Raw genomic sequence first — 25,907 nt, forward strand, 5'->3', positions numbered from 1 at the left:
AACCTATTTCCTTATAGGGCGAACGCCACGGTGACTGAATGTGACAAAAAGCGACCACTGGCGACGCGGATTAAATATCATACACATAAATGAAACATATAAGACGCCTTTGATTGACGTCACAAATATGATACCGGTTTAGGTTTATACACTAGTGTGTGTTTGCGGTTGTGAACTTCATTGAAAAGATAAGCGCCAAAAACAAAAATCACCAGCCTGTCTTAAATTACTTTTATCGCGCACTGATGACAAATTATCGAAATGAGAGTATGCAGTGGTTTAAATATTTGTTATTTTAACTAAATCAACAGTCAAAGCTACTGTCAACATTAAAGCTTTTTATCAAAGTTCATGTACTTTTAAAGTCAATCTTAATCTATGGGAATCGAAAGTTGGAAAGTTTACACTTTATTCATAGCTGATGACTCAGCGCTGACATACATCTCAGACACGAATGCTGGCATAAATTACGTATACTAAGCCAGCGATACAAGCGCTGTATCATTAATTTTTTTTAAATCCTCGATACCAGCAATCGCTTAATTTGGGACAGAAAAAAAGACAACGACAAAACAATACCAATTTTATTGTCAACATGTTGCATTGCAAGTGCTCTTTCCACCGACCACCTACAAATTCATTTGTCCATTCCCCAACTGACTTTTAGCAGCCTAACTGTTCTTTGTTTTCTATACACCCCCGTTTACTTTCGATCGTTGGGCCTTATCAGTAATGATGACAACACTGTTACCGATTATCCTGTAAACCACGGGCCGTTTTCTCAGAAACGACATAAAAACGAGGCTCACATACATAACCAAAGGAAGGTGACACCGCACGCGCTATCAAGCGCTTTTGTGATTAAGAGACGTTCAGGTGAGATTTCGGTCTGTTATAATGCTGATCCTGTGGCAGTCTAACAAACAACAAGCACTTTTAAAAGCTGATGCCTGTAGATCGAGCTTTAGCACCCACCAGACTTCTATAACTCCTCTTGACTTGAATCTTGCCGGCATTTTTTTGAGTGGATTAGCACTGAGAGGGGAGTTAAGATAATAATCAGCTGTACACGACAGTATTTGTGCACGCATTTAATCTATACACGGTAGTGAAGTTTCTGATGTTTAAGCGTGTGGGTCATTCGGACATTTTTAATGTCGTCATATTTAAGAATTATCGGTCTCAATACTCGATGTAAAGAGTTGTACGTTAAACAAAACATGTTTAAAAGTAAAACAGTATTGGGCACGGTGATCTCCTGAAATCCAGCAGTTTTCTAGCAAGGGTAGATACAGCCAACACAGAGTAAGGGATGACCTAACAGTGTATTACAATATGATAATCTATAATGATATTGAGCAATCGTGTACAACAGAGTTGAGCAGTGCAGCACGACGACGGTTGAACGTACATTTGACAGTTGTATTACATTGTTCAAGATCATGATAATTTATGTACCACTTCAGAAATACATATTCTCCATATACTGTGCAGCTCGCTGTCGACTGCAGTGTTGACAGTATTATATTTATTCGGCTCTGAATATTCCGTGTATACCACATGCCCCCCCCGGTCCCCCGCCGATTTTTTTAAAAATATATATTTTCATTTTTAAAATTGTAAGCGATAACCTTTCTCCCAGTTCGCGAGAAGTCTCTGGCGTTTCTTTTACTGAACGTCTAGATGAAAACCACAGACAGTACAAATAACCTGATGGCAATTAAAACAGGTGCCCCCATCCCCTCTTCTCTACCCTCCAAGCATTTTCTCAACCTACGGCCCTATGCAGTGAAGTAGGTGACAATGCTCTGACTGCTGTGACTCCATATCTGGGTTAAATTTAAGTCACTTTTACCTTTGGATGAGTGCTAATTAGATCACCATGTACTGAGGCACTCTTTATACTGGTACTACTAGTATTGTAGAATTTAAACGCATTATTTTGACCTAAGCCAGTAAGTTATCTTATCTTAAGGAAATTGCACTCGTTTGAGTAAACATAATATGTAAACAACTTTAATTTCCTTCTTCTTTGTTTATCTACAGTCTAAAGGTGAAATAATTCTTTTCATTTTTTGACAGGAACCTACTTTTATTTAAAAAAAAAAACTGTTATTTGCGACCAATGCACTACTCGTGACCTACTAACATGTACTAGTGTGAGTCAAACACGCATTCCATTTTATTCTTCGAGAGAGCCCAAATTATTCTCATTACATTCAGTTGCACAAGCAAAGGTGTGTTTTAATGATCACGAGACTTTATTTTACTTTCATTTTGCTTCTGGTTCTAGTTTATGTACAAAGAAGGTGCTCCTTTTTTCGTTCAAGAAGTGCCCCACACGTCGCTGATATATTATATTTCATTTTTCTTATATTTTAAATGCGTTCTATGAATACTTGTCAGAGACCTCTGATTAGTGGGTACTTCAAGCCCTCATTCCTAATTCTGTATCATTTGAACATCGTGTGTAGTAGATATCAGTGGCATGTCAAGAGTACGGGTATCAACTCCATTATTTTATAAACACTGAAAAGAAGTGATATTATATTTTACATCAGTGGAAAAAGCTTCTGGTTCTAGTTTATGTACAAAGAAGGTGCTCCTTTTTTCGTTCAAGAAGTGCCCCACACGTCGCTGATATATTATATTTCATTTTTCTTATATTTTAAATGCGTTCTATGAATACTTGTCAGAGACCTCTGATGAGTGGGTACTTCAAGCCCTCATTCCTAATTCTGTATCATTTGAACATCGTGTGTAGTAGATATCAGTGGCATGTCAAGAGTACGGGTATCAACTCCATTAGTTTATAAACACTGAAAAGAAGTGATATTATATTTTACATCAGTGGAAAAAGCGGATAGAAACAAAAAGATTATTATTAAATTATAAACAAAAGAGCAAATGAGATATTAGGTAGTCACAATTTCAGTTATACCGGTACATTATAGATATGTAGACAGAGAGATTCATCAGTGAATGAAAAAAAGAAATAAAAAAAAACAATTTTATGAAATTATTGGTGATTGTCAGGGATATTTTGACCTAAGCCAGTAAGTTATCTTATCTTAAGGAAATTGCACTCGTTTGAGTAAACATAATATGTAAACAACTTTAATTTCCTTCTTCTTTGTTTATCTACAGTCTAAAGGTGAAATAATTCTTTTCATTTTTTGACAGGAAGCTACTTTTATTTAAAAAAAAAACTGTTATTTGCGACCAATGCACTACTCGTGACCTACTAACATGTACTAGTGTGAGTCAAACACGCATTCCATTTTATTCTTCGAGAGAGCCCAAATTATTCTCATTACATTCAGTTGCACAAGCAAAGGTGTGTTTTAATGATCACGAGACTTTATTTTACTTTCATTTTGCTTCTGGTTCTAGTTCATGAACAAAGAAGGTGCTCCTTTTTTTTCGTTCAAGAAGTGCCACTACACGTCGCTGATATATTATATATTTTTTCTTATATTTTAAATGCGTTCTATGAATACTTGTCAGAGACCTCTAATGAGTGGGTACTTCAAGCCCTCATTCCTAATTCTGTATCATTTGAATATCGTGTGTAGTAGATATCATTGGCATGTCAAGAGTACGGGTATCAACTCCATTAGTTTATAATCACTGAAAAGAAGCGGTATTATATTTTACATCAGTGAAAAAGACGGATAGAAACAAAAAGATTATTATTAAATTATTAAAAAAAGAGAAAATGAGATATTAGGTAGTCAAAATTTCAGTTATACCGGTACATTATAGATATGTAGACAGAGAGATTCATCAGTGAATGAAAAAAAAATAAATAAAAAAAACAATTTTATGAAATTATTGGTGATTGTCAGGGATAAAAAGCAATTAAGTATTCTTCACGTGCGAGTTGAGTGTGAATTCAGGATTAAAGATCATTAAATGGGCGAAGGTTATCTGAAACTGAAAACAATGAGATCAGGTCAAATATAAGCATCATGTGCTTAGTGCAAATAATATCAATTTTTTTTAAGCTCGAAGTCTTCCTAATCCCAACATGATCCAAGGTTACCAGAGCCTTAGCGACGACAGCTCAAATTATGACAGAATCATACACCTTCTTATGGAGGAGGGGACCAAGCGCGTGCGGGAGCTATTCTTCTCCGCCATCCCCAAGGGTTTAACCCTAGAACACTTTCTCCAGCTCCATCAGCAAGACTTCCAAGACCTGCGCCAGAAGAACATCATGTCGTCCCCACAATACGCTCTCTTATTCCCGCGGCCCGCGGGAACTCAGCCAGACCCGATGCATTTTGATATCTCACTCCTTGTGATTCTTATTCGGTGAGTTTTTAAGCTGTTAAATGTTTATCAACTTCGACATTAACTCTTGCTTATGATGCAGTCTTCCTGTGGTGCTGTCAAGAAATTGTTTTTAACGTTTTAACATAATTTTTTATTGGGTTATAACACTTCGGGGGATAGATTGCAACTTACAAAATTTCTCTCTCAATATCTTCTTTCCCCCCTACCGTCTTAAGTCACTCGTGCCCCTCCTAATGCGACCTAGTTCGAGAGATTTAACTGCAGTTATTTATTTTCCTTATTTTAATTGAAAAAGCAGACATGAAAAAAGGGAATAACTGCCCATAAAAGCTAAGGTTACGTCGGTGTGGTACGATTTTGGTTTTCTGTTTACTCGCCTAGCCTATATCTTATCATTTCCAGATTATTTCACTTTACCTTAGTGCCATAGTTTATGGTCAAACTTTATTACTTTCAAAACTGCACGATGAATATAACAAAAACAATACTAGAGATAATCAAAAGTGATTTGTCCTCTCTCATACCAGCAATGTCACGAGTGGTGGACAGAATGTTTCTTGGAAAGGTCGGCCGAAGTCGCACGAGACACTTCCCGAACATGACGTCATGAGGATACGTAACCTGAGGAATACCCTCTATCACAACCCTTCCAGAACTCTCTCTGGCAACCAGTTCTGTAAACTCTGGGAAGAGTTAACGGGTAAATTATTTAACTCTTGGGTTTTTATGCACTTAAAAGTGCTAAAGAGAAACTTTTGCTCTTCTTTTTTTTTGTTTTTCTTAGTTTTGCATTTTTTTCAACGAAAAAATTGACATTTTGATTATTTATTTAAAATATTGATGGAATATTACTATTATGAATATCAATATTATTTAACCAGTGCCAATAATAATAGAAGTTGCGCTTGTAAAACGCCATGGCAACCACCTTGAATCTGCAAATTTAAAAAAGAAGTTGATGAATATAAGACATCTTTTTCCTGCATTTATCCACATTCATACAGACAATGATCTGTAACAGTTTTAACTGTCGTTGCCTTTCGTTTTAGATGCGCTGTCTCGTCTTGGCACTCCTGATGACGTCATCCAGTATTACGCCGACCGAGACCTGGACCCGGAGACAACCAAAGCATGCTTGCTGCAAATGAGACAGCAGAGCATAGAGGAACAACACGCTGTCTACATCCGAGGCAAGAAAAACACTCGGTCTATGAAGCGGATCTGCCTCTCCTTTGGCGTGTTCTTCACTCTGGTTTTCGTGGCGTTGGTATGTGTCGTGGCGTTTGTCATTTTGCCTGGGCAACACCCCTGCAAGATGGAACCCGAATGGATTAATTGGCCGGACGACTACAGTAAGTTCTACAAACTCTACCTCTGTCTGTCTGTCTGCCTGTCTGTCTGTCTGACTGACTGTCCTTCCTCGAGCTCCTGTTTACCTATGGGTCGGTTCCTCAAAAAAGTCATATGGATCGAGAAATGTCGCAGAATAGATGAACATACATGTATGTTTTAAAGGAAATCACGCCAACTTCGTGACGTCGGCAATGACTTAAATTTAAAACACGACATCACTGTACATTCTAAGTTTTTACCCACGACGATAGTTGACATATTTAACGTATTTGTTAACCTTTTCACCATTTTCAGACTCGTATCTCCAGTTCATGCCCCGTGCAGGTTGGGGAGCACGCCACTCCCAGCACGTGTTGGAGCCGTTCCACCATCTTCCTCTTAACACCACCATCATCTATCACACTGCCAGTATAGAGTGCACCACTAACGAACTCTGCTGCTCTGTCATACAGAAAATACAGCTGGACCACATGGAGACGTTTCATCGTAAGTTTCGTCTTATTTTAGTGTATTTCAAAAACATGATTTAATTCCAGAAGTTGTGTATTTTATTGGCAATATGAACATTTCTCTCTTTTAATTTGAAACTCAACGATTGTGTTTTTACGTCTGTGAAAAAACTGTGTTTGTATATTATAAATTCTTCTTAATATTTTGAGTTTGGAATGTTTCTCTCGTTTGGACTCTAATCACTAACAAGATCGAAAGCAGAAGTTGGTTAGAGGATAAAATGACCGTGTTCAGCCCATTCCCTAACTTCCACATTAATTGTAATTCAGACTGGGATAACATCGGGTATAACTTCTTGATCGGAGAAGATGGCGTTGTCTACGAAGGAAGAGGATGGGACTTCATAGGCGCTCATACACCGACGTGGGTGGAGTTTGGCCAGAGAATGACTGGCTGTTTTAATTAAAAATGATGTGGGGGTACCTTGATAATCGAACAATTCAATTCTAGGTGATTGGGGACTTCAATTTCCCCATCTTTCTTTTACTCTCTCTCTCTCTCTCTCTCTCTCTGTCTCTCTCTCTCTCTCTCTCTCGCTCATACATGTACTCTCGCAATATGTATGTCTTTTGCTGGATGGTAAAATGGTCTTTTTTTTACTGCAGATGGAACAAGAAATCAATCGGTATTGCTATGATAGGAAACTTCTGCGACCATAAGCCAAACAACATCGCCATGGAGGCCCTTATCAACTTGCTCAAGTAGGTGTTTGGTGCTTTTTGCAGAATATATAGATATAAATGTAGCGTTCGTTGCCTTCCAAAATCCAGAGGCAGGTTCAGGCCCCGTCTCGCACGATCTCTCGCGAAAATTGAGAGAAAGACCGATCTAAGGCCTATGGAAACACTCCTTAGTGTCCCCAAAACGCACCATATTGTTAAAGACATTAATTGTTGTATGGCAGGATTGTATGCTGAGAAAATTCCTTACGGGGTTGCGGGGAAGGGGGGGTTAACTGTTAAGAGCCTTCAATACATACAAGCAAGTTATATGTGTATTGCCCTTGGTACTCATGCAGACCCTGACAAAGGAAAAGCAAGGGACTTTGGATGGATTGGAACTTGACTACTACACCACACAACCTGCGGGTCGGTTTATGATAATGGCGGGACAAAAATTCAATATGAACAGATGCATGTAACTCTGATCTTTTTCATATTTCAGATATGGCGTTTACCTGGGTAAGCTAGATCCAAATTTCTCAGTGCTTGGCCAGTGTCAGATACGAGAAAGACAAGAAAGTCCTGGAAAATACCTCTATGACGTAATACGAAAGTGGCGGCACTGGGTAAGGTCAAATAAGGTCATCTAAAGGTTTCTTGAGTTAAAGTAACATTTTCATTTACACACTTTTAATACATACTGGTTTCAGCTGAAAGAAGATTTCAAATCATGGTATTACTGCTACAGTCTTGGTGCAAAAAAATTAATACAATAAATTATTTTTGTCTGCGAAGTTATATTGGGAAATGTGTCTTGCGATTTTTTACGAAAATACATGAAGGGTTTTTATTAATTTTTTCAGAGAGAGGCCCTTCCAAGTGAGTTTATCGGGAACATATCACTGTCCACAAACTGCACTTGCACCACCGATCCCATGTAAAAGTCAAAGATGTATAAGAAAATAAATAATAAGAAGAAAACAGGATCAGGGTTATGTATATATGTACATTATATTATGATAGGGACGTGTATAGACAAAAGAATACTACCTTGGCTGTATTTAGGAATGGTATAGCGCACACTCTACTCATTCACCTTTTTTTTACCTCAATGCTTACTATATATGCATTAGGTTGTGAATAATATGATAAACAACAGAAATTCTCATTAGAAGAACTACCACGGAGCTATTTTTCTTGAAAAAATAGTCAAAGACAAGGTATAAGATTAAGACAGATCATAACACAGGGTGTATGAGATTCACTATAGTTACTTGTGATTTTGAGACACGCACATGCGCCTTTTTGCGTTTGGTCTGAGGGTATCAGTAATTATTTGAACATCAGGTCATCGTTAAAGTGCTATTTAACGCCAGTGTAACGTGACAGAGAGTCCCCCATGATAAAGAGTACGCGCCCCTTTCATTTGTACAGGTAAGTCTCGCCCCAGATTTTGACTCACCTAGGTCAAGCTAACCCTAACCATAATAACTAAATGGAGGGCGAACTTTCTGTTACACGGACCCTCAGTTTCGTTACACCGCTATTGGTTTTGTATATACAACACACCTAGGGTAATTCTTTCATGTTGAAAACGTTGAAGGTTTATTTGTTTTTGCTGTTTTACCGAATTCAGATTACGGTGAGAACATTTTATTACTCACTGATAATTTGTATATACCATTATTAAATACCCAAATGATATTTCTGTAATTTCATTGTGTCTGTTATTCTTTGTCGTGCGTTCATTTAGTTTCTGGTACCTTATATAGTTTAGTTGTCCACCAATTTAAATCGAGTTAAGCATATATTGACAAAAGCATGTAGCTGGTGCCTTCATTCCAAACCGTATATCTGAAACAAAAACGACGAGGTGGCCTTTTAGGAAACGTCATTCTTGTTTTAGACACAGAAACCTTGGTCACAGAAACCTTGTTAAAATACGAGGTAACCCGAGACAACTTTCAAGTATATTTAGAACTAGACCCTGAATTTAAGTAAATTAAGATTTTTCATTCACGGTACACTTAACACTCCCTCTGTATAAATTCGTTGAGAAGTTTTTACTTACATAAGAATTGGTAGCAATTTCTTTCCCTTCCTTGTTTTTTCGACAAACAAATCGGTTTAAGATCCAACTTTGAGAAAAAATGAAGAACCAGAGAAAATCTACCACGAAGCGTCTTATTGTTGCAGTCCTTTTAAAGTTTGAACAGATATAACTTCACGTGATTTCATACTTACGAAAATTACAAATACATGTACTTCACATGAGGGAAGCTCAAGTAAGTCGACAACAATCACATGTAAAGTTCACGACACTGGAATGCAGATTTTTACGTATCTGTTTTGTCATAACTACACAATAAAACTATAATGATATTGATATAATTTTCTTACATTGCCTAAAGCTGAATTTCACGATTGCATCACCCAAACAATCAGTTAAAAAGAGTTACGGCAACCGTCTACTCTGGTAATTACCAGTACACTTTAACTTCATTAATTTTGATTGGGATTTATTAAACACAGGAAGTTTGAACACAACCAGCTAGAAACAGTTTAAATTAGTTAAATGTAAGTTAAAGAAGGAACCAAGCTGAGTCTACTCCAAAATAAATGAAAATTATTATTACTTTTACTGCCAGACGGGGGTGCCATCGGCTTTGTGGATATGGGGTTTCAACGGGTTGTTATCAGGACCCTGAGTATAATAAATATAAGGCGGGCAACATTTTCCCTGGTATAAGCAAGGACCTTTGTTCATGCCATCACACCAACATCCGGTTCCGGTGGAATCTGGGATGACGTCATGGGAGTAGTAGAGCGCGCGCGGACAGCACATGTGGATGCCGCACTGACAGTTACAACCACACCAACAGCTGGAGCCACCACGGCAAGACGAGCTTCCACCAGCTGGGCCTGTTGGGCCCGTCGCACCATTTGGCCCTTGGGGTCCTGCAGGGCCGGGCTCGCCAGGGGCCCCGTCTTCCCCGTTATACCCCCTCGGACCAGTAGGACCTTGAGGACCTGGGGATCCCACGCCTGAGGTAAATAAAGGATATATTCATATAATGGATGTTGTAAATAATAATAATAATAATAATAATAATAATAATAATAAGTGTTATTATTATCATGCCAATTGGCTGTGCAGTGTTCTCTTCGGTGTTTGAATCTCAAATGTGCAGTTATCTAAAAAAGCATCACCGAATCTTAACAAAGTGGCATTTACTGATGTTCACATATTTTGCTTTTCACAAGGCAATAATTTCCTTTACAAAATGTCAGAAACAAGATAAGACACGGTAAACACTTTAATATATGTAAGAATATAGCCACGCTAACGCCACTTACCTGGCGCCCCTGGTTCTCCAGGACTGCCGTTCTCTCCAGCCGGACCTTGTGGTCCTGTGGGTCCTTGAGGCCCAGCACTGCCGTCCTCCCCGGGAAATCCGGCTGGTCCTTGCGGTCCTTGGGGTCCTGTTGGCCCCTGTGGTCCAGGCATACCCACACCAGTGGGGCCCTGTGGACCAGCGGGACCCTGGGGACCCTGTTCTCCCGGCCTGCCATCAGAGCCAGGGGAACCACTTTGACCCGGGGACCCGCTTGCTCCACGTGGTCCGGTAGGTCCGGCAGGACCCATCTGACCTGGCTCCCCGTTAGTTCCTGGGGTCCCTCGTGGTCCTTGTGGTCCTGTGCTTCCGTCACGTCCGGGTGAACCTTGAAAGATAAGGGGAGAGCAATATGACTTCAGAGGGCACCTAAAACTGTTCTATACTTTTTATATGTGTACAATATTTATTACATTATAAAGAAACGTGTACCATGATGTTGACATCGACATGGATGATTCTTTGCATACCTCCACCGCCAAAGTATCACGTGAGAAAAATGAAAGAAAGATACAGAAATATATAGCCAATGAAAAAGGAAGAAGGAGATAGAAATTGGCCTGGAAATTTTAGCCCCACTTTAGTCTGTCAGGTAATAAGAAAAATGTACGACGAGAATATTACTTTTTTGTATAGCACATTTTACGTAATACATACCTTCAGGACCCCTGTCACCAGGTCTACCCGGTGCACCAGCGGGACCTTGAGGACCTTGTGGCCCCCTTGACCCCGTACTACCTTGTGGTCCGTCTTCCCCGTCACTGCCGTCACGACCAGGTGACCCAGCCACGCCTCGTGGACCCTGCGGACCTGTACTACCAGGTGCCCCCGGTCTCCCAGGTTCTCCCTGGACAGACTGACCCCGGGGCCCTGTAGGACCGGTTGGTCCCTGGGGACCTGCAACCCCGGGCCTTCCTGCCGCCCCTATCCCACCGTCGTTACCGGGGTTTCCTCGTGGACCAGTGGGCCCTTGGGGTCCCCTAGCACCGGGAGAACCAGCAGGTCCGGGATTACCGCGCGCTCCTTGACTCCCTCCTGGACCTGTTGCACCACGAGCACCCGGGCGGCCTGGTTCCCCAGGACTACCGTCTCTGCCCCTGGGACCGGCTGGGCCTGTAGGACCTCGGTCACCCGCCCGGCCTTGTGGTCCTTGACTGCCGGGTCTGCCCGGTTCACCTGAAGGATGGGGTTTGAGAAACCCTGTATTATTTTTGTGCATGTATCAAAAACAAATGTGCACTGTTGCTCATAAGTGAAGCAATGCCTTATTTTTTTCAAAGCCTCCTATAGTATAGCCTGCTAGTGTAAAGGTCATTATTTGAAAAGCCACTGGGGCTGTGCATTTTTATCATACACATGTATTTGATAAATTATTCTGCATTTTAGTCATTACTTTTGGTCTTGTCCTATTGATCTCTTATCGAAGCCAACTTCAAATAACTGATATGTTCCTAGGACAAATATCTAAAGTCTAATTATTAAACGGACGCTCCTCTGATTTCACTTGACCAGCGACTACTCAGGTAGTGGATATGGTATTTACCCTATTGGTGATTAAGGGGGGCTGCTAAAATATCTGGTTCAAATTCTTTTCGTTTTGCTGTATTCATTTTGCTACATACATTTTGCTATTATTGTATGCCTTTTATTAGCGTTTGCAGCTGCTGGTTAATCCTGCGCGCGCACACGCACACGCACGCACACACACACACACACACACACACACAAAAGACGCTTACCCGGACTCCCGTTTGATCCTCTAGGTCCTTGTGGACCCGTTGGTCCTCTTTCACCTTGAGGTCCTCTCGCCCCTGGGTTCCCGCTTGGCCCGGTGGGGCCCCTAGCACCCACACCACGGGGTCCTGTCGCCCCTGGTGCTCCATTTCGCCCTGGGCTACCGTCCCTACCTAAAGACAACGTATGGGGACACTGCACAAAGATGTTTGAAACTTGAAGGTTAATCTCACTGTCTGATAAGAATTGAAAATCGCTCTTCTGAAATGTACTTTAAGCTTCCATGCACATTGAGTTTCTGTGTTGGGAATGTTGTAGGATATTTTTAAAACGGTTACGCAAAATATTTCTCAAAAGAAATGTCAAACATTATAACTGCATGGCGGCCTTTTGTATATGATCAAATATTTAAAAGAAACAGTATGCGATTTCTATCTGTTGAAGGTTAAGATATTATGATCACTGTCTTATCTTCACTTCTTATCCCCCCCCCCAATAAAAAAGACAAACAAACACCTACCTGGTCTACCATCAGCCCCTGGTCTTCCTGGCTCTCCAGGTGCTCCCTGAGGTCCGGACGGGCCTCTAGGTCCAGCTGGGCCATCCTCTCCGTCACTACCTGGAGGTCCAGTAGGGCCACGGGGTCCGGCAGGTCCTCGGGCACCTGTCACACCCGCTCCAGTGGGTCCCCTGGGTCCCTGAGGCCCTGCACGCCCTGGTTCTCCCGGACTTCCATTTGCTCCGGCGAAACCTCGTGGGCCAGTGGCACCGATGCGGCCACTCGGACCTTGAGGACCGGTAGGACCTCTGGGGCCATCTTCACCGTCGTTTCCTGGAGCGCCTGGTCTGCCTTGTGGCCCTGTCTGGCCGTTTCTTCCTGCTGGTCCTGTGATTTAGTACAGAATGAATACAACCTCCTACTTATCTCAGATAATTCTGTCTTTGTGTGAGAATGAAATTGAAAAACCTTACAGTGTAAATATGGCACTGACCTTTTTTATTTTATATAAGTCAGTTGACTGTAGTAAATGAATGAACATCAGTTAATGTAAGTTGTCGTTTAACACCTTTTAAAGTCCATATGGTCTAGCTGAAAAACACTTTGAGAAATGAGCATATGCATATTAAAATAACATTGTGAACCTCACCTGGGGGTCCCTGGCTACCTGGGCGACCCTGTGCTCCTTGGGCCCCAGTTGGACCCCGGGGACCCTGGGGACCTCTGGCACCATCCCTTCCATCTTCACCATCAAACCCATCCCTCCCCTGGGGCCCAGCCGGACCCGTTGGCCCCTGGGGTCCAGTTCGACCAGGTGCTCCGGGCCTACCGGGTTCCCCTTCCACTGACGCTCCGGAAGGACCACGTGGGCCAGTTGGCCCTTGAGGTCCTGTACTTCCGGGTCTGCCAGCACTTCCTGGTTCCCCTGGACTACCAGCACTTCCTCGTTGGCCTGTTGGCCCTTGTGGGCCTCTGGCTCCTGTGGGGCCAGCAGGACCCGGGTTACCACGTGGCCCTTGACTTCCGGTAGAGCCCGAGGCACCTGTAGAACCTGGACGACCTGGTTCACCGTCGCTGCCATCTCTACCGCGAGGGCCTGTGGGGCCTGTAGGTCCCCGACTTCCTGGGCGGCCTGGCTCCCCGGGAGAACCCGCTGCACCAGAGTCACCTGTTCAGTGTGATTTAAAATGTGACATTGTCAAAAAAAACAACACACACAATAATTCATTCTGTATGGAAAAATTGTTCAAGAACATCTTTTTCGTTCAAGGGTCAGAAATAACACATGCAAATAAACTGTGCATGTAACAACCATTGCTGATTTTTTTTCTTTTAACGTAAGAAGGGAAAGAAGAATTACACATTCTCCTAGGTCCAGACCAAACCAAGCATACCTTTTGGTCCTCTAGGTCCGGCTGGTCCAGGTTCCCCTTCAGGTCCTGCCGGGCCTGTGGGGCCTGTGTCTCCCGTGTCCCCGCGTGGACCAGTAGGCCCCACCAGGCCCGCACCCGCTGACCCAGTGGGCCCTACGGGTCCCGTTGTTCCGATCTCACCAATTGGTCCTAAATGTTATGAAAACATGGGGTGCGTGTATAATGGATTTTCGTTGTATATTAGAAACTATGAAATTGGAGTTCCGTACTTTGAATATAACTAGTACTACCACTATAAATGGTTTGTCATAATAATTATCAAGATGTAACTAGTTGCGTGAAAACGACACCCCCCCCAAAAAAAATATAATAATAATAAAAAGAAAAAAGAAAAAGTAACACGTCATATGAGTGTCGTTTTCAATTGAATAGACAGCATTTTTGTCTGAAATCATCCTCTGCCCTTCCCTTCCCTAGCCTTTGACCCAAGGCCCTGTCAAAATATGTGCAGTTTTCTTTCGTGATAGAATTGTCTTACGGTTCCCTTATATATCGCTCCCCCCCCCCCCGTTCGTACCTGTGTCTCCCTGTGGCCCGGGGGGTCCCGGTACACCCTGGGGTCCTGGCACACCAAACCGCTCTATCTGAATCGTCATATCTGATAATACAGTAAATTAGTTCTACGCCAATGATGACGGTTTGCAATGTGTTTAACTCATTTTGGCAACCCATTGATTTCAAAGGTAAACTTTAATAGTTAGGAGTCTTACTATCAAATCGAAACGAAATAATTGAAGACGTTTTAGAAAATATGTTTACTGAAGAATTTTTATTAATGATGATTCCTTTCTAAATGTGCATTTGTCAAACAGATAAAACTTGTTTTTAAATAAACGTGTAGTCTGGTTTTAGATCAGATACGAAAGATGAAAAAAGCTTTATAAATTCAACTGCTGTAAGGTGCCGCTGATTTCTACAAACACTCTGTTTTTATCATGTCAAGTGACGCCATTACTGCACTCACCTACGTCACAATTAAAGCCCACCCATCTCTCGGCGCAGTCACACCAGTAGCCGCCATTCGGGAGGGGACGACACACGCCGTCGTTCAGGCAGGGTTTGAGGATATCGCAGATGTTGTCTGCAATGAACGTCATACGTAGGATAATTATAAAAGGGTGCAGCACCATACCGCAAAGAAACACCAGTACTAGCAAATATATACGTAAGTTATCATGTTTTAATTAAAAATGAGGCTCGACCGCATATAGATTGGTGATAGTTTATAGCACTCAATGTAGATAACGGTACTTAATTGATTTTTCAACACTTAAAGCCATAAAATTCACGCTATACTTTAATATAGCAAAAAAAAATAATAATTTCCCTTAATACTAATCAGCAAATCTGCTATGAAAACCGTTGAAAAAATAAAGCCCGTCTTTAACACTTTCTAAATACTCACTAGTTTCACAGTTTGCCCCTGTGAACCCAACTGCCCTTGAACAGTCACAGCGGTAGTCATTGGCGCCAACAGGGATACAGCGCCCATTGTTCAGACATGGATCGCTGTCACAGGGAGACGCCTCGGTGATCGATTTTTCTTCTAAAATTGAAAAAAAATGCCAACCATCAAAATTTCAGTCGGAGATCAAATATAAGATGAAACACACAAAAAACCTTTCTCCTAAAAGAATGAATTACGTTTCTCTGTTTGCAACAATACATGTAATTTACCATAGAAGATACAGCTAATGTATCAATGGCATACTATACAGTTAAAAGGACGATATTATGATGGTCTACCGACTGTACTCAACATCTATACTTCATAGTATTTTTCTCCTACCTTATCACACCTAAGAATCGTTTCATTTCACGTTTCTCCAGTTTCTGTTTCGTGCAGCAACGGTGTATATGCATTAGAGCTAATCGCTTTTTACGTTCGGCTTCCTATTTTACAGCAGGTTTTACATGTACTTTTATATCTATACCATATATGTTTTACCCTCGTCTCACAACACATGGGTTTTATCTCCCCTAAGACTACCTTACCTCGGTCACATTGGAAGCCAGACCAGCCTGGAGGACACTGGCACCAATAACCGCCGGACGGGAACGGGTTACACGTGCCGCCATTTTGACATGGGTTGACAAGATCACAGATGTAGTCTAAAGATTAAAATAAAACCGTCAAAAATGTATACCAATGACCAGATATGAGCTGATTGAGAATGAATTAAAAAATACGGCAATTTTTTACGTAGACGTTTGTAGAATTAATTTTGAAAATGGTGAATAAGTGCACGTTCTCTACAAACGTGAAAATTGCAAACCGAAATAAAAATGTCAGTAAAATATAAAAAAACGGTCTATAAAAACACATTTCACAGAAGCACGTACGTCATGTTCAGACGTAAAGTAAATGCACTGCTTTCACTTCCGTTTCCCGTAAATATGATGTTATTTTTGAACAGCTATTAACAACATTCTTAAAAATACCCAATACACATTAAATAACTTATAGTAAAAACCTAAGAATAACGGAGATATAAATTAATAAAAAAAACCTAAACTCTCCAATATAATTCTCGTTATTCAACCCATGATACGTACTGGTTTCACACCTGGCTCCCGTGAATCCTGTTGCCTCAGAACAGTCACACGTGTAGCTGTCACCGTTGGGAATACAGCGGCCGTTGTTTAGACATGGGTCTGTGATACATGCGCTGATCATGATTGTAAACTGGTCTAGATGGCGGTACGAACAAATGGGAATATCAGAAGTCACAAGGAAGTCGAAGATGAAAATGTTTTGCATTTCGTGTGGTGTAAAATAAGTAAAGTCCGTGTTTCAAATATTTGTGTTGATTTATAAGCGTTATTGGCTCAATAATATTGATTTCATCTACAAAGATAATATTAAAAAAAAGATTAATGTCTAATTTTTTAAATAAATAAATAAATGTTTGTGATCAAAATACCACAAAAATACCGTGTTAAAACTTACGGAATCATTTTCAAAAATTCTGCACAACAGAGTCTGAAAATCTCTATATATACAGAATATGACATATGTTACGTACTTTCACAAAGGTGACCGACAAAGCCAGCTGGACAGACACACCTGAACGCAGTGAACCCCATGGGAACGCATTGTCCGTCGTTAAGACACGGGTTGGGCGAACAGGCGGTGGCTGAAAAACAAGCACAAAGACCAACAAAAATAATTGCCAGCGAAGAAAATGCTGACAAGGTAAAACACCATTTTTGTAGATTGTCAGGAGAAAAATGACAGTGCACTATTTAAATTTGGTAACATAACGACGGTGACGTTTTGTAGACATAAATACCAAAAAATCCAGCAATTAGAAATGATATCTTATTGTCGGAGCTATGGCGTTTATTACTAGTATAAGTGGTACAAATTACACGAAAGGTCATATAAACATTTTGTTGACAACAATTTCAATGGTAAAGTATATATTGACATTAAATATCGCAATGTCTCCGTCTCTAAAGTTTCATCCTGCCCCGGGGTCAACAAATACAACATAAAAACACCATTTAAAAGCATATCGGCGGCAAAGAAAGGGACAGAACCAAAGCAATACTGTAGACTCACGTATATCACACAGGCGCCCTGTAAACCCAGGCGGACATATGCATTTAAACGAGTCCGCTTCCGGAACACATGTCCCGGCGTTTTGACAGGGATCATGGCGGCATGGAACATCCGGGGATTCTGAAACATTAGAATTAAAATTACCAGCCATGTTTAGCTTTTGCGGATCTGTTTCCATAAAAAGCATAAGGAATTGTCTACGCTTTAATTATTTGTCAAACTAGGCACTTAATAAACAGCTAATATAAGGGGGGAAAACAGAGACAAGCACAATAATTTACAAAAAAAAAAAAAAAAAAAAAAAAAAAAAAAATGCTGAAAATCTTAAAACTATTCTGCCGTCTGCTACACATGTAGGCTATTTACCCTCAGAGGGACAACATTGGTACAGGAAGCGAAGCCGAGGATTGCTATCCTCCGCACACATCTCATCCATGACGGCTGTGCAGCTTTGGAGGCCATCACAACGATTTCCCAGCCGCCATTTGTACTTAAAGAAGAAGGTATCAGGCCCCGAACAATAGGGGTCGTTCTCGGAGTATTCGCACACTCGCGCGATTTTGATATTTTGGAGTCCGCATGTCACGTTGAAGAAGCGGTCATTGCAGTCGAATTCACCGATTTGTTCTGAAATGGCAAATATTATGATGCTTTTGTCGAAGGTTTATTTTGCTGTCTTGTGTCATATGGTTATTTCGTTTGGCAGAGCTGTAGAAAATTTTCTGTGATTTCTACAAGTTTATGGTATTTATTTTACGCAAAATTAAAAGAAGCCCTTAATGAATTCGATTTAAGTAATAGATATACAAGTAACGAATATTGATCTTTAAAGCAGAAGCAATTATAGAGTAACGTAAGATGTTTTTAATCAGATAGTGTTTTAATCAATTTACGGAAAAACAGCGTTTAAAAGTGTGAAACGTAAAGATAATTAAACATCACATTTTTCCAGATAATAAAACAGGAAAGCTGTTTTCACTGTCGTCATTATCATGTCAACATAAACCTCAAGTTAAACCGAGGAAGGTGAATTAAATCAGGTAATTTAAGTTCATGCCTTAATGTTCTTTAAGGAGAACGCCAATAAAAAGTACTTAATGTATACATAAGTTTAAACAACAAGTCTCTGTAGGATATTTTACGATTATGTAGGTAGTTTTAAAATGCCTTAACTTTCTTTAAAATTTGGCAATAAAATAACACAGCAACCAAGCGTCAAAGTCCTAACAATTTATACTGCAATCGCACTTAATAAAAATTCACTGCGTGTAATTTCATGTGGAATGTCTTTAGTGACGCCAGATGATAACCTTCATATGTCCTTATATTACTACTGACGCAAGAAGAGGTCCTGTATAAAATTTTAATTTACAACCGCTTCGAGGCATTTTTTTTTTTTTTTTTTTTTTTTTTTTTTTTTTTTTTTTGCACAGCCTCTCGGTTGCATGCGACTTTTTAAGGAATACATCACATCTTCATATAGTAAAAAAAATCCTTGAAATTTCAGTATTTTCCCATTCACGCCGAGGTAAACAATACAATCTCTATTCATGGACAAAATTATGCCCTATTCGAAAAAATAATTTCTAATCTTTTTACTTCACGGGTTAAATTCAGCAGTCTTCATCCCCTTATGAGTGTGTCTCAAGTTTTAGAAACTTTGAACCCACAAACCGCTTTATATATTATATTTTTGAGAATATGGGTGATTGAGGGCAATGTGTCTAGAAACTTTTTTCTATATTAAAGTCCAACTTTCATTGTGTTACTTGAATATTTTCAGTCATCTTCTCTAGCATGGCTACTTCAGTTGTCATTCATGCCAAATATTTAGGTCCATGTACATTTAAATAGTTGGTTTTTATATTGCAGTGTCCTCACTAAATTGATATAAAAACAGGACAAAACTGTTTCATTAAATGCAATTAATTGACGCTAATAGGACTGGCTGTTGCTGGGGACTGGCTATAATGCATAAATGTGTGTTAGGCATCGGGGAAGAGGAGAGGCAAAGATGTGCAGTTGGAAGAGAAATATATTGATAGGTAGCAATAGATGGTCAAGCGAGAGAGAGAGAGATAGAGCGAGCGTGTGTGTGTGTGTGTGTGTGAGAGAGAGAGAGAGAGAGAGAGAGAGAGGGAGGGAGAGAAAGAGAGTTATATGTACATTGTAACATTAATTGGGGACACCGACTACATAGTTTTTTTACAGAACAGTCTGTTATGTCAAATGAACAAACCCAGAAATATTTTGATAACAAGGTGCCGCTGTGAATAACAAGAGAGAGAGAGAGAGGGAGTGAGAGAGAGAGAGAGAGAGAGAGAGAGAGGGGGAGGGAGATTGTGTACCTTTAATTGAGCACTCCAAGGCCCCCTTTTCACAGTAGAGTCCGTAATGTCCACATGGACACATACACCTGTACGACCTCACGTAGCCCTCGCTGTCACACCTTCTGTAGCACTCCGCGTTGTTCATACACGGGTTGAAGGTGGAACACCTGATGTGGGCGTACATAACTGAAAAATGTTGGAGAAAAAACTAAAGAAAGTGAAATTTGACATTGGAGGACTAGCAATATAAAACATTCTGTACTTTCGCTTCAGTCATGGTTCAAATACAAACTTTGGAAAAAAAATAAGCTACTAGATATAGTATTGTTAGATCAAAAGAAAATGTGTCTTTCAATGGATCATTCCTGTCCGAAGTAGCCTACACATTTAATTCATTTTGTTTATTATTTTGCACAGAAAAAAAATTCAATGGCGGGTGGGACGCACCCCTGTTAACTTTATAACGCCGGAGTGACAGGAATGGTAATCTTAGGAATTGAAGTCCGAGGTGCCGGTCTAACATCTGTTTAGCTGTGAGTACTGATGTCAGTATAAGACGAAAGGCACCTGGACAAAATAATGGGAAACGGACCATATTTCCATTTGGACTCCTATTCCCGTCACACCGGGGCTTGAAACATGATCAAAAGTATCGTACTAAGTAGCGTTCTATACATAAGAACAGACTGCACCATGCCCACGGGAGCGCCGGGAAAAGGTGATATCCCTGACCCACACGTGGAACACATGGGGTATTCGTCTGCGCCATCTAGTGTCTGGTTTGCCACTGGCGGTGTGACCGTGGCGCCTTGGCACAGCACAAGGCCGCTTAGGACACTGAATACGACCACAAGTGTTAGACGACACATGGCGCTGATTCTGAAACGAAAAGACGTATATTGGTGCCCGGAGAACGTTCAATACCTATCATAAAGATTGGTACAAATAAATAAATAAATAAATAAATAAATAAATGAATAAATAAATAAATAAATAGGGAATAGCCAAGAGACAATTCTTATAATTAACCAACCCCAAATTCAGTCAAGCTGTTTTACTTAACCTCATAAAAATCCCAAACATTTTCAGAACTCAAAAATACCCAATGTTTTTAAGAGCTACATAACCAGTTTCTTTTTAGTTTGAACTTGGGACATAAATAACGGAGGATTCCCTTCATAAATAGAGCTTTTCAAAATGAAATTACAACAATGGGACAGTAAGTTGAGACAATTAGTTCAGCTAAATCAATCAGAAATAGATGAAATATCGGAGTTCATATCATCTGCCCGTTAGTATCCAGTTTGTGAATAGTGAACAAATATTGCCTTAACAGTTTATATAAAGCAAAAAGGTAACAAGGGGCCTCAAACTATTATCATGGACAATTTCAAAGGTCCACCTTTGTTCGCCTAGATAAAATATAATATACCACTGATGGCAAGGCCACCCGCTGGGAATATGAGTCCAAATGATCACGGACTGGCGTCAAAATGGCCATGAAAAGGACATCAGTTTATGTTCATTTACATATTCTTATTGCTTCATGGGAACGTGAAATTTGGTGGGTTATTTTCTTAGTCCTGGAGACGGTGTTCTTTAACACCATGGTGCCTTTCGTTCAAGTTATAAAAATTACCTCCATTTTTGAGACACGGTCATATTCCCAAAATAGTACAACTTTCAGTAGCAGACTGCAAGCTTAAAAAACGAATAAGATCTGCCGATAACAACAGTCGAGTACGTCAACCGGTCTATATAGTGTGTGCTTAAAACTAACCGCTTTATGTTTTTAAATCACGGATTGGCGTGTATTCTAAAGAATATATGTGCAGGATTTTGGCGTCTCGGTCCTTTGTCAACATTTCTGATAAAATACATTTGCCCAAATGTGAGTCTCACTCTCACATGATTGTTGCATCCACTTTTTCGCCATATTGTAGTTTTTTTTTTTTTTTTTTTTTTTTTTTTTTTTTTTTTTTTTTTTTTTTTTGCACCCCAACCGAGACCACATTTAATCGACATGTTTTAATGGCTGTTATACATGTTGACATCTGTTTTGGTATTTCTTCCTTATAGTTACATAAAGATGAATGTTTAAATGCTTCACGCCTAAGACATGTACTGCAAGCTAAAATAGGGGTTTAAAAGTTCACGGCGCAGTTTACGTCTTGCAGTTAGCGTGTTATCTCGTTATCCCTGTCAAAATAGCCAAAATTGTGTCCTGTATACAGCTTTTAGACCTATTAATCCACAAATAAGTAATCAAACATATAATTTCACTTTAAGTCCGAGAATTTTAATTAGATTTTGGAAACTGTTTAATATGTATCTTATGCGAAAATTTCTTTAGATTTACCCCCATTGCCCTTACTAAGTTGATTCCCGATACGAAACGACATGAATAAGACTAAACGGTTGGAAACCTTTAGAAATTAGATTTAGCTTAAGGACATTAAACTACAATTGATAAAATTTGTTTGGGGTTTTTTAAGTTCGTTTTTGACGTTACTCTAAGGCCAGATGTGGTGAATATCTTTATGGACAAGCATTTTATTCGAGGTATCATCCCCAATTAAAATATCACAGATTCTTTTGGTTTGTGTCATTTTTGAATTTGATTGTAAAATAGTCGTTTAGTATTCAACACAACACTTTAATGCAATAATGTGACTTGTTTATACTTGGGTTTTATATTTCAACTTTGTATGAATTTCATGTTGACATAAAAAAGTTCGTCTGTATCATTGCCATTTATCATCCCTAGTAGAAAAGACCATGACCCATGCTTTAGAAAAAATGGATTAATTTATTGCCAAAGCGTGTCAAACTCTCCCCTTTAACGTAAAATTCGGTTAATATTTTTTAGAGATAGCGAACAGCTTTTGTAAAATGTTCAGGCACTATTTGGACTGACAAAAAAGGAAAGACCTCAAAATAATGAATTATTAAGAAATTCACCTATTGCATTCTGTGCGATGCCTTATAACTCAAGAGGGATTTTCAACAAACACTTGCGTTGCTCTTAAAATTCTAATTAAAATTAATATAACTTAAATGTCATTGTAGCAGAATCATTTATCATTTTATAATATCAATGTATTATTAATTTGATTAATCAAAACTGTAGGTGAAATAATTCACTTTTTAGTTAAGAACATATTAAACTTTATATTGTCCTTTGTGCCACGCCTGCCTCGCTTGCGGTCCAGAACTTGACCACGCATTCTAAATATGCAAATGTGGAGAAATCAATGAAAGGAATAATACTGAATTTCACACTAGTGGCTCAAAAATGGCGAGCAATTCAAGGTGAGGCTAGACCAAATATTATATACCTGTAAACACCAAATAGATGCCTGTATGCACTAAATACATACCTAGTGTATATATATACCAAATATATACCTGTATATACCAAATATTTACCTGTATATACCAAATATTTACCTGTATACACCAAATAGATGCCTGTAAGCACTAAATATATACCTGTGTATACCAAATATATACATGTACTTTTATTTACCACATATACACCCGTGCCATTATGATAAAGTTAAGATAGTTAAGATACTGTGGTCAATTAAATTTGTATCAATGCAAACACCTGTTTAAAATTAATTTCAACAAGCTAGCGATTTTAATGATTTAGGATTTGGCCACAATTTTCTACTGTTCTCTTCCGTTGGATATTTTTCGTGCATTTCTAAAGTGAAACAAACAATACTAGTAGTTTACATAAACTATGGTCTAATAAAGAGAAAACAAATGTCACATATTTTCACACTTGCCTCAAGTTTTCCAAATTAGCCAAATGTGCTACACGTTGGGCAGTTTTTTATGTATAATTAATATGAATGCTGCTTAACTCCATGCAAACGAAGCACTTAAACCCTCAGTTATTGATTTTACCTGTTGTCTTCACCAACACCAAATCCCCCCTCCAATCAGTCGTCAAAATCTGGCCCCGATCAACCCTAGGTAAATTCCCTGTCCAAAAATCTCCAGTGCCGCTCTAGGACGTGGGTGGAGTAGCAGCTGCGTCTCCTCTCTCCACTCCGTCTTCCTTTACCTGGTGATAACCAGTGTGTAAACGGCGGTATTTAATTCATATTAACTAAGATATCTCTTTTGGTTATACATGCACGGCCCAGGTCTGCAGACGATTTGTGCATTTCTTCGCGTTAATTTCATTGCCGTTACCACCCCCACACCCCTTCTCGTGAGAAGTTTCTGAGTTTTTAAGGCACTGGAAAACCAACCCCCGAAAAAGAGCTAGAAAGTATCGAAAGTCACAACAGAGGCCACTTGATAATTTCAGGGAGTCGGGGTGGCCTTCGTTTTCCTCACTTTATCAAGCTTTCTACAAGAGCCAGGAACCAGTATAGTGCGCTGCCTTCCAGTACGCCTGAATGGCGCAGGATACGTTACGCTGCTTGCTCCTGCAATTAATGGCATACTTATTACCCCTCCATCTAAAATCCTGAATTCATTTGACAGCTTTTCTTTTCAGATATAGCGGGAAAAGGCCTTTATGTCTTTGTAACAAATACACCTATCATGCTATTTAGTAGACACAGCCAACTTCAGCTACATGCACACCTCCCATGGGCAGGTTTCGTTGGACGGTTTGGCGAGTTGTATATCGCTCTCCCAGCCACAACTTTTCTCTTCAGAAGATCATAAGAAAATTGTTTTGAGTGATTGGATTTTAATTTTTGGATGAATGAAAAACAAACGGAGAGAAGGGTCTCATATCTCAAACACGCGGTCTACGGTCCATCGTACAAGAGAAGCGTTGGGTCTATTTGTTATAGATGCACACTAAAGTATTCGTATTTTTCAAACTTAAAGCTATCGTTGACATTCCCCACATAATCCAAGTCGCCAGCCTAAGTAAAAGTAATTTATATTTTATTTCCTTCTGGCTACAAACATCAAAGGATGCGTTAAAGATACATTAATAGTTCACCTTGCTGGAGTTGGCGCGTTGCTAAGCGAACAGTGCTTTTTAAAGAGGTCGCTTCAAAACTAGGCATGCATCTTATCAGCTTTCTCCTCTCAATTCATTATCCTTAACATTTCCCGAATAAGAAACAAGTTAATTTTGAATAAAGATATGCTGTGTTTGGTGCAATATCCAAGCTTTTGAATTTTTGAGTCCCTGAAGAAGGCAAAAAAGCCGAAAGCTCGGACATTGTACCAGCACCTAACACAGACATCTTTAAAGATGCATTTAAATCTCACTTATTTATTTCTTACATACAAGATCAATACGGTGATATGATGAATTTCCTGAATAAAAAATACATGTTATTATTTATTTATAATATATATTTACTTTTAATATATACATGTATATCTGAAAACGAAACAGATAAGAAGAACCGTTTAATAGATATAAAACATGCAAATGTCACTTATACAGATCTTATGCAGGCTGGAATGTTAATCAACAAAACATGGGATAGTGTAGTAGGTAAATGATTCGACATTAAAATATAAAGTTTTGGAAATGAAAGTATGTTTCAAAACAAATTCTCCCAGTATAAGAAGGGTAGACTCCTGGAAAATACCTATGACATGATTGTGGTGCATTTCTTTGTAAGTTCCTTCATATATATAATTATTATACAGAGGTAACTCTAATGTATAGTTCAAAAATAAGGATAAAATAAATTCATGAAGACATAAGCAAGTTGTGTAACGCAAAACAAAACATTTGGAACATTACATTGCACTCTACATCATGTTGCTTTTATATAAAATATACATAGTTTTCCCTGTTTTTTATCATTTAAAGACAAGTGTTCACTAAAATATACCACCCATGATGGATTTAAATGACAATTTTACGTAAAATAATTTGAAGTTAATCACTTGTATCTTGTTTACTAGTATGTGTACCAGTTATTATTGACTTTGAAAACATTTAAGTGATGCTAAAAAAAGGTAGCACCGTTAATGGAATAAAATCTTTTAAAATCCTTTAGATCTTGGATAAATATATATGGCAAGCAAAAAGCATATTAAATATTGAACAAAATGTAGATTAGCACAATCCTAGGCACAATACTTAGCAATAGAGTAAATTTTCAGTAAACAAATATACAATAGATGTGCT

General features: G+C 39.3%; 4 protein-coding genes across 5 annotated transcripts in view; 1 reads left to right on the forward strand and 3 right to left on the reverse strand.

The window, feature by feature from the left end:
• The first annotated feature begins 689 nt into the window (after nt 1-689).
• Nucleotides 690-8,537, forward strand: LOC106168632 (uncharacterized). Its single transcript, XM_013547777.2, has 9 exons — nt 690-876; nt 4,008-4,317; nt 4,827-4,999; nt 5,349-5,651; nt 5,947-6,138; nt 6,432-6,525; nt 6,768-6,863; nt 7,327-7,450; nt 7,688-8,537. Exons 2-9 carry the CDS (start codon nt 4,031-4,033, stop codon nt 7,763-7,765), a joined length of 1,347 nt encoding a protein of 448 aa, XP_013403231.2. The 5' UTR covers nt 690-876; nt 4,008-4,030; the 3' UTR covers nt 7,766-8,537.
• Nucleotides 8,538-8,992: 455 nt separating this feature from the next.
• LOC106150587 (uncharacterized) lies at nt 8,993-16,603 on the reverse strand. The gene is made up of 12 exons (XM_087018110.1): nt 16,442-16,603; nt 15,881-15,997; nt 15,291-15,431; nt 14,850-14,966; nt 14,382-14,483; nt 13,847-14,014; nt 13,102-13,620; nt 12,470-12,839; nt 11,959-12,122; nt 10,877-11,395; nt 10,182-10,547; nt 8,993-9,869 (listed from the first exon to the last, which is right to left on the reverse strand). Exons 1-12 carry the CDS (start codon nt 16,560-16,562, stop codon nt 9,463-9,465), a joined length of 3,111 nt encoding a protein of 1,036 aa, XP_086874236.1. The 5' UTR covers nt 16,563-16,603; the 3' UTR covers nt 8,993-9,462.
• Nucleotides 16,604-16,903: 300 nt separating this feature from the next.
• On the reverse strand, nt 16,904-24,061 carry LOC147760910 (fibropellin-3-like). The gene is made up of 6 exons (XM_087018111.1): nt 23,696-24,061; nt 20,439-20,659; nt 19,799-19,966; nt 17,817-18,077; nt 17,451-17,570; nt 16,904-17,022 (listed from the first exon to the last, which is right to left on the reverse strand). Exons 2-6 carry the CDS (start codon nt 20,647-20,649, stop codon nt 16,904-16,906), a joined length of 879 nt encoding a protein of 292 aa, XP_086874237.1. The 5' UTR covers nt 20,650-20,659; nt 23,696-24,061.
• A 613-nt stretch (nt 24,062-24,674) lies between these two features.
• The window catches only part of LOC106150597 (src kinase-associated phosphoprotein 2), an 8,783-nt gene continuing 7,550 nt past the window's right edge, over nt 24,675-25,907 (reverse strand). For both annotated transcript variants that reach the window (XM_013523493.2, XM_013523492.2), the window contains one exon: nt 24,675-25,907. This exon is cut by the window's right edge and continues 997 nt beyond it. The gene's annotated coding sequence lies outside the window, so the exon portion shown is untranslated.

Source organism: Lingula anatina, chromosome 7 (genome assembly GCF_051362555.1).
Source record: "Lingula anatina isolate TDL-2025a chromosome 7, LinAna3.0, whole genome shotgun sequence".
In the NCBI taxonomy this organism is placed as follows: domain Eukaryota; kingdom Metazoa; phylum Brachiopoda; class Lingulata; order Lingulida; family Lingulidae; genus Lingula; species Lingula anatina.